Source organism: Ascaphus truei, chromosome 5, assembly GCF_040206685.1.
Source record: "Ascaphus truei isolate aAscTru1 chromosome 5, aAscTru1.hap1, whole genome shotgun sequence".
Lineage (NCBI taxonomy): Eukaryota > Metazoa > Chordata > Amphibia > Anura > Ascaphidae > Ascaphus > Ascaphus truei.
Genome location: NC_134487.1, coordinates 170,060,732 through 170,070,097, shown reverse-complemented (window position 1 = coordinate 170,070,097; position 9,366 = coordinate 170,060,732). Strand labels below are relative to the sequence as shown.

Here is a 9,366-nt window from a genome sequence, read left to right as displayed (position 1 = left end):
TTTCCCGTTTCTGCTGGCCGTCAGTCTAAACGGGAATCCCCATCTGTAGCGAACGCCACTTTCCCTCAGGAGCAGCGTTAGGGGCTTGATTTCTTTTCGCCTGTTAACGGTGATTCTGGATAGATCACTGTAGACTTGTATTCTTTCCTCTTGGAAAGTAATATCGCCTTTTTCTCGGCAGGCTGTCAGGATTCTTTCTTTAGTGGTGTAACTGTGAAATTTGACAATCAGGTCCCTTCTTCTTTTCGGATCCTCTGATCTGGGGCCAAGGGCCCGGTGGGCCCGGTCTATCTCCATGTCTCTGAGTTCCAAATCGTTACATAGGGAGGAGAAAAGTTCCGAGAGGTATGGTCGGATGAGATCAGGGAGAACAGCCCGGGACGTTACGGATCCGCAGGTTCTGTCTCCTGTCCCTGTTCTCCTGGTCCTCTATCGCGTCTTTTAGGCTCGTAACTTCTTCCCCCAGCCGAAATACTTCATCTTCGGCCTCCATTAGCCTCTGGAGAGTCTCTCCCTGTTTTGTCTCAAGTTCGGTGGTTCTCTCGGTGAGGCCTGATATCTCCTCCTTGAGCTCCGTGATGGCTAGCTTGAGGTCATGTTGCAGTGAGGAATGGAGTTTGTTGTGGAGGGATGTCATGAAATCCTCGAGGTATGTTTTTGTTATTACCTCTCCCCGGTCGTGACGGTCGCTTGCGGTGGTGGAGGAGCCGCGTGCGTCGGTGCCGCTTTGGCTTTCAGGCGTCGCGCCTGGGCTTCTCTGCGTCGGCGGAAAAAATTTAGTTACCGCTGGGGTTGAGGCTTTTTTCTGTCGCGACTGCATTGCCGCGGTATTCTTCCTTCTGGGAATGTTTGTCTGGTGCCGTAAGCGTTGGGGGAGGGGCGGTGATCCAGGGGGAAGGGGGGGGGGGCGAGACGCAAGGACGTTGTGGAGGAATGAGGTAGAGTTATTTATTTATTTATTCTGTAGTGTCTGGGTAGCTGAAATGATGTGGTACTCAGTGCCTCCAGCAGTGTTAGGGATACTCTGCTGTTAGCACTCCTTGTGTGGTGCTGGTGACTGTGTGTGGGGCCCTCTCAAGATGGCCGCTGTTCTCTCTCTGCCCCACCACCAGGGCTTACCCCCTCTCAGCGCTCCCCCTCTCCCACACCTCGGTCCGGTGTTTATTTATTTATTTATGCTGCCGGGGACCCGCAGCACAGATGCTCCGCTCGCGCTCTCTCTCCCCCACCTCCGGTTCGGCTGTTATTTATTTATTTATGCTGCCGGGTGCTGCCGGGGACCCGCAGCACAGATGCTCCGCTCGCGCTCTCTCTCCCTCCCCTCCGGTTCGGTATTTATTTATTTATTTATATCCCCCTCCTCGCGGCCGCGGGAGGATGCGGCGGGTGTTCCTACCGTTCCGAAGGCAGGGGGAGCTCCGTCCCTGTCCACCGCCGACTCTCCAGCTTCCTACCACGCGGGACAGATGGTGCCACGCTGCTCCTTCGCTCCGGTGGGCCCGCTCCTCGCAGGGTGGTCTCCCAATGTTGATTTTCGGCTCGCCGGGACCGGTCTCTCTGGGGCTTTACGAGGTACCGGGGTTGGTGATGTGATAGTTGGGGAGAAGGCGCTTATTTATATAATTATTCACAGGGGTCCACAGAGCTCTCCTAGTACGCAGCCATATCTGGTGACGTCACCGGAAGCCCCCAAGACACACTTGCTTAAAGAAGCATATGAGTAGCACTGTGGCTAATACGATACATAAAGCTTGGCCTCCTGCAGACGCACTTACCAGTATGCCCTCCTACTGTCTGTGCGTTCTCCCTACCAATTAGATTGTAAGCTCTTCGGAGAAGGGACTCCTCTTCCAGAATGTTACTTTTATTTCTGATGCACTTATTCCCATGATGTGTTATTTGTCATGTGCATTACTACTGTGAAGCGCTATACATTAATGGCGCTATATAAAGACATACATACATTTTAGATTTTGTTTTATACTACGCACTGAATTCTGTCTAAGTATCATCTGTTTTAATATTTTGAACACACACGTGAAAAGATATTGCTTTCTAGAACAACAACAACAACAACAACAACAACAAGTGCATATAGGACCGGAGAGCAAGCAACAAACACATCCTGCATCAAATAAGTAATCATGAGCCCCATTTACTGCCACAAGGCCAGCCATGCATTGGGGGGGTGAGAGCTTCTTCTGCAGCTCTGAAAGGAAGACTGCTAAGGCTGCGGTCCCAGTAACTACTACAGCGCACGCCTCGGTGGGGCTTGATCGCACAGTGCACACCCCCTCAGTCAGGCCGGTCCCAGTTCCTACCTTGTCGCACACCTTTCCCCAGCGGTGCGCGACAGGTTTTCAGGCAGGCAGGTTTTCAGGCAGGCAGGGGAATTTGAGATCAGCATTTGCGACGGAGGCGTGGCCACGCCCCTGCCGGCAATCAGCCAATGAGGGTGAACCAGCCGCGGGACGTCATGGCCACTCCCCCTCCCGTCGCAAACATTCCCTCTCCCCTCAGACCGCGGAGTAGCGCAGTGCCCCCCGCCGGGCGCACGTGCCCCCCGCCGGGCGCACGTGCCACAGTGCTGACTGGGGACTCACCCTAACCCTGACCTGCAACAGCAACAATCTGTTCAGCTCCAAGGCCGCGATTATAGTGGCAGTGCACGCGCGGCCCGAGCAACAAACCTCTTCTCTATGAGGCCGCTCATAGAGCGTGCGACTGCGCGATTCTGGAGAAGACAAAATAATTTTGTCTTTGCCACATGATGGCCGGGTCACATGTGCGCGGTTCAGCCAATGGGGGTGAACCGCTCACGTGAAGTCACGGCCACACCTCCGCCACAGACCTCAGTACATGTTTCGCGCGAGCGACGTCACGGCACCTATAATCGCGGCCCAAGGCCTCAATTATACCAAAAACTGCAGAGCTGCAAAGCGATCCGGTGACGTCATCGTAGCTGTGCTACAAGTGCACATGCAGAAGAGGAGATTTGTAGCGCTACTGCAGGGAGACATGCACAGTTCTTCACTTCCTGGTTTGCTGTAGATGCACTGACTGGCCATGCAAATCATATGATGCGGCCGTAGTGTGAAAAAAACCCAAAAATCTCAAATCTCCTCATGAGAAAAACGCTCTGCAGTACGTAGCGCCGCTTAAGGCTGCGCTTATAGTGCCGGCTACAGCTACGGATGACGTCTCCCGTCTCCGTAGCCCAAGCAAAAGTTGTAATTTGAGTTTGGGAGACGTCTCTTGCTACAAGGGGAGTGACGGAAGGCAGAGGGGGTTGGGGGTGGACAAGAGCAAGGGGGAGGGCTGAAATGGAGAGGGGTTGTAATTTCTGTTTGTATGCTGAATTTACAGTACTTTTACTTTAAATTACAGGAGAATGTACTATTTTAAAGTTGTTCATACAGTGTGTTTCACTTGACAGACACACAGACACACAGACACACAGACACACAGACACACAGACACACAGACACACAGACACACAGACACACAGACACACAGACGCCAACAGAAATCATGGGGCCCAGGACAAATGAAAGGAGCAGGCCCCCCCAACACATAGCGCATCTACCACGAAAAAATGTTTTTAGTGCACCACTTTTACTTAACCCCCCCCAATACATATAAAAATTCACGCCCCCCCCCCCCCCCCCCAACACATATAAAAATACACCCCCAATAATAAAACGCTGCACCCGGTGCCGGGTCTCTCGGCAGCGCCGGAAGTCAGCTGGGCTAAGCTTCTGGCATGAGAGGGAGGCTCGGCGCGCGCACGAGCAGCCATTATGGGATTGAGAGGTGCCTGCAGTGCGGCAGTAACTGCTGTGACCTGCAGCCGGGCCCTGCCACCGCCAGCCCCCGCAGTCCTGCCAGGCGCCGGGCCCCCGCCACTCAACGGCACTCCCGCCAGCTACCAGCCCCCCCCCCCCCGCCGACCCCCCCACTGCCAGCCACCGCAACGTTGCTCCATCGCCGTTGCGCTTACTATAAGCGCTTGTGACGGAGTCAATGTATTTGTTTCGGAGCGACATCGACAGGCACTATAAGCGCAGCCTTAGGCCGCGCCTATAGTGCCTGCGACCGTGGCGTGACCTATAGCGAAAGTTGTATTTCGCTTTGCGGCAGTTGTATTTTGCTGGCGGCGGCGTCGCGGGCGACTAGGCCATTGATTGGTTCAGGGGCTGTCACATGAGGAGACAGCCCATAAAAAATAAAATATTCCCGGCTGCAAAAAAAAAATCGCGTCGCCTTGTCGCGCTTACTATAAGCGCACGCGGTGGCGACAATGCGTTTGTTTTCGGGCGACGTTATGTCGCCGGCACTATAAGCGCGGCCCAAGGCTGCAGAAAACATATAGTGAGCAGTAACTAATGCTATGGTGGACTCCTCAAATGATCACTAGAGGGCAGCATAACATAGAAAATAAATCATTCAATACAGGGCAGTGTGTGTATTGTAACTTATTGGAAGAGGTTGTAACTCTCTGCAGGAGTGCGCAAACTTTCCCCACTGCGCCCCCCTGCCTGCTCTCCCTCCCCCATCTTCCCCAAATCACGTGACGTCACCCCGCGGCGTTATTTGATGCTGCGTTGCCGAAGACAAGGTAAGTGAAGTTGCAGAGACCTTACACGATCCCCCGGTATTAATTTAAATGCCTTTGGGAAGAGCGTGGGACCTCTGCAAACGCTGTCCTCCACCCCCCCCCGAAAAATCTTGCACCCCCAGTTTGTGCACCCCTGCTTTAAAGGGTCCCTCCACGGACCAAAGTGTACTAATGGCAGTGACATGTTTAAGGGTACTAAGTGACCATCTTTATTGGTTCTCTGATAAGGACAGGGTGGGCTATGGGTAAAGAAAACACTTGATGAACAAGCACTTTCTATTCAGAGGCCCTTACGAAATGCAATGAGCAATTATACTCCCCCCACTACCCCCGCAAAATGAAAGCAACCAAATCACTGCTATTATCATTTTTAGATGAGTTGGTTTTCTAGGTGGCCATGATGGATTGCACCTTTAATTGTTACAGATATAATAGTGCGTAGATTTCAAAATCTCACAGTACATGGAAGGAGACCTGTACACAGTCTATCAAACAAACTGACAGTCACACACACTGACATCCCCAGTCACATACATACATTCTGTCACACTTGCACCCAGTGTCACACACCAGCGTCACATTTGCACCCTGTCACACACACACAGTGCCACACAATGGTACACATAGTGTCACACTTACACCCTCTGCCACATACACAGTGTCACACTTGGACTCTGTCACATACACACACAGTGTCATACTTACAGCCTCTGCCAGTGTCACATTTCTACGACACACAGTGTCACACACACAGTGTCACACTTACACCCTCTGTCACTAAAGTGTCACACTGACATTATTCCTAGTAGCACACAATCACAGCGACACTCACATGAACGCGCACAGCACCAGGGGTCCCCGCGGGTCTCTGACCTCCGGACCCGAGCTGCTGTTTGGCTGCGAGGAGGTCGCGGGGCCGGTGTGGTTCTGCGAGGAGATGAAGGAGATTGTAAGTAGCAGCCCCTGTCCGCCCAGCAGCAGGTAACCGAGCGGCAGCCGCCGCATTTTCAATCCGCTGCACGGAACTCCGGCACTGGCCTACACCGGGCACAACGCGGCTTCTTCCGCCACTACCTTATCTGACCAATGGTATAACAGCAGCCGACGTCACAGCCAATCACAACGAAGCTTAGCGGAAGACTAAAAATGGCGAAACCAGACTACATATGCCTCGCGTCATTAACCAATAGAAAAAGTCCCTCTGACGTCAGGTATGTAATGTCCAATGAAGATGTTTCACTCTGGTTGATCGATGCGGCTTTCTGTCTCCATGGCAACAAGCAGGCTTTGCCACTGCTACTAGGCCTACGTTGCAATAACAAAAGGAAATAAACAAAATAAAGAAGCTAACGTGAAACTCCCTGAATAAACTGATAAATAAGTTAGAAGAGAAGAGGGCACACATATGTACTGTATAAAAAAAAACACACATAGTTCTGTGCCAATGGCTATCCATTTTAACATCCAAAGTGGAGTCATTAATATAATTCTTTATAGCTCAGAATCCGGGGATTTACAATTTAGCCATTACTGAGGGATGGCAATAAAGTATATGCAAAAAAGGGGTTGGTGACAGCTAGTATTTTATTTTAAATTGGTTGTCTATGCCCTTACATAGACTATTATAGAAGAGCAGCAAGCTGCATCACTGAACTGTAAACAACAGCAACATTAGGGCAAATGTAGCAAACTAATAGGCTGTCATTAAAACGTAATACGTCATACAATAAAACAAAACCATGTTGTTCTACATGACAAAAGCCATATAGGTGCCCTGATTCCCTTCCCAGCCATATGGGGTGAAAGTGATCAGCTAGGCTGCCGTTCTGCTGGAGCATTCCAGAAGGCGCTGCAGGCTGGGAAGCTCAGGCATGTTAGGTTAGTGCATGTAAGAAGCAGCCGGTGCGCGCCTGCGCAGTGAGCATATTGAGGTCAGGGAGTGATCAGCTGAGCTGGGGCAGGCAGTGTGTGTATTTCCATGGAAGCAGGGCTCAGGCTGGGGCGGGACATACAGGTAGTGATCTGCCTGGTAGAAGGACAGAAGGTCTGGTCTGGTCTTAGGGGAGGCAGGTCTGATGTAAATTAGGGTAGTGCAGAACGGTTGGGAGACTGATATCAGAGTAGAGTACACTGTTGGGGGGGTCTGATATCAGAGTAGAGTACACTGTTGGGGGGTCTGATATCAGAGGAGGGGACACTGTTGGGGGGGTCTGATATCAGAGGAGGGGACACAGATCTCTGACTTGGGGGGGCTGAACGATGAGCTTGTGACCTGCAGAGGGGAAAGTTAGATATTTATATGTAGATGAGTAAATATCCCATGGCTGGTACCTGGATATATCCCACCCTCACAGGGACCTACCTGCTGATCCTCTGCACAGCCACTCTGGGTAAGGACTGTACCAAGATTACTTAGTACTGTTTCATTTAATATTCTTCTTACTGTTTTATTATTATCTTACAATAACATTTAATTCTATGTTTAGTTTTTTCTTTTGTTGGTATTACCCCAGTTATTATAATATATACACATTCATATACATTGGAAAGCATACAATTTATTATTTGACATTATCATTTACCATTGCTTTATAAATGTGGACAGTTATACAGTACAACACGTTATTATTATTTATTTATAAAATGTTTTACAAGGCAGTAATACATTGAGCGTTACCTCTTGTTTTAAAGTATGTTCTGGCATAGAGTTAAGATGACAAATAATACATGGTTACAAATACAGTTACATAAGTGAACAGGGTACACATTATATACAAGACATAGCATGCACAGTTAGATATATATATATATATATATATATATATATATCTCTTATACTATATATAATTGAAAGCACTGTATGCCTGTCTGGATGTCCGGTGTCCCTAGGGGAAATCTCATTGGTCCCTTGGGCCTGCCACCGCACACCTCTCATTGGCCTGAGGCGGAGTGACGGGTCAAAGGACACACACACACACACACACACACACACACACACACACCTCTCTCTCTCTGTCCTCTCCCCCCCATCACACTTACCTCCCTCTCCACTCACCTCCCTCTCCACTCACCTCCCTCTCCACTCACCTCCCTCTCCACTCACCTCCCTCCACCTCCCTCTCCACTCACCTCCCTCTCCACTCACCTCCCTCTCCACTCACCTCCCTCTCCACTCACTTCCCTCTCCACTCACCTTCCTCCCGCTCAACTCCCTCCCCGGCGTGGGGACAGGCAGTGGGCAGGGCAGCCTGCCGCTGCATCCACTCACCTCCCGCTCCCTCCACTCACCTCCCGCTCCACTCACCTCCCCGGCGCGGGGACAGGCAGTGGGCAGGGCAGCCTGCCGCTGCCTCCACTCACCTCCCGCTCCCTCCGCTCACCTCCCTGGCGCGGGGACAGGCATTGGCCAGGGCAGCCTACCGCTGCCACGCGGCACCTAAGATGGCGGCGGACGGAAGGACCCCTTTCCTCCCTCGCGGACTACCTAAGATGGCGGCGACCAGAAGGAGAGGTGTGTGTGTGTGTGACAGCGTTACAGTGTGTGTGTGTGGGACACTGTGTGTCTGTGCGTGTGTGCGTGTGTGCGTGTGTGCGTGTGTTACACTGTGTCTCAGACACTGTAGAGTGGGTACCGGAGCTACACATGGGGGGGGGGGGGCGGGGGGGTCAGGAGCGGAGAAAGATACAGGGGGAGTGGAGAGGAGGGACCCGTCAATTTAAAGCAAACCAACCTCCCTCCTGTCCACTGCCCCCCCCCTCCTGTCCACTGTCACCCCCCTCCTGTCCACTCTCCCCCCCTCCTGTCCACTGTCACCCCCCCCTCCTGTCCACTGTCACCCCCCCTCCTGTCCACTGTCACCCCCCCTCCTGTCCACTGTCACCCCCCCTCCTGTCCACTGTCACCCCCCCTCCTGTCCACTGTCACCCCCCTCCTGTCCACTGTCATCCCCCCTCCTGTCCACTGTCCCCCCCTCCTGTCCACTTTCACCCCCCTCCTGTCCACTGTCACCCCCCTCCTGTCCACTGTGTCCCCCCCTGTCCACTGTCCCCCCCTGTCCACTGTCAACCCCCCCCCCCTGTCCACTGTCACCCCCCCCCCTGTCCACTCTCCCCCCCTCCCATCCCCTCCTGTCCACTGTCCTTTCCACTGTCCCCCCCCCCCCCCCCCGGCCACTGTCCCCCCCCCCCCCCCGGCCACTGTCCCCCCCCCTCCTGTCCACTGTCCCCCCCCTCCTGTCCACTGTCCCCCCCCCTCCTGTCCTCTGTCCCCCCCCTCCTGTCCACTGTCCCCCCCCTCCCCTCCTTTTCCCCCGTCTCCCCCCTCCCCTCCTTTCCCCCCCCCCCCTTTTCCTAGCGCTAAATGTAACTCACGGGCAACGCCGGGTCTCTCAGCTAGTATATATATATTATAGACGTATGTAGCAGTTACAGACCAGGTTAAAATGTGACACAGCTTTAGTTTTGAAAGAACTTAGGCTTGTTATATAGTGTGGGCCTGGCGCTGCGCATGCACATGGTGTGTGCGTTTAGTTAATATAGCGCACGTGGTGGTGTGTGCAGCTAGGGAGCGTGGCTCTGACATCACAGCGTCAGGTCGCGCTGTGATTGGCTCGCAGCGCGGCAGCAGTGCGAAATTACAACTTTCTTGTATTTTCCCAGATCTGCCGCGCCAACGCTCACTGCCGTGCGTGCGCGTCTGAAGTATAGCAACTGCAGGGTTATACCCTGCAATTATCATTGACGCGCGC

At 52.7% G+C, this 9,366-nt stretch overlaps 2 protein-coding genes across 2 annotated transcripts in view; one reads left to right on the top strand and one right to left on the bottom strand.

Moving 5' to 3' along the window:
- TM2D2 (TM2 domain containing 2) overlaps positions 1-6,498 on the bottom strand; it is a 16,013-nt gene extending 9,515 nt beyond the window's left edge. The window contains exon 1 of the mRNA XM_075601208.1: positions 5,451-6,498. Coding sequence (XP_075457323.1) covers positions 5,451-5,623 — 173 coding nt within the window. The 5' untranslated portion in view covers positions 5,624-6,498. The remainder of the gene's footprint in view (positions 1-5,450) is intronic.
- Positions 6,499-6,525: 27 nt separating this feature from the next.
- ADAM9 (ADAM metallopeptidase domain 9) overlaps positions 6,526-9,366 on the top strand; it is a 96,248-nt gene continuing 93,407 nt past the window's right edge. Inside the window, exon 1 of the mRNA XM_075601207.1 lies at positions 6,526-7,008. Coding sequence (XP_075457322.1) covers positions 6,924-7,008 — 85 coding nt within the window. The 5' untranslated portion in view covers positions 6,526-6,923. The remainder of the gene's footprint in view (positions 7,009-9,366) is intronic.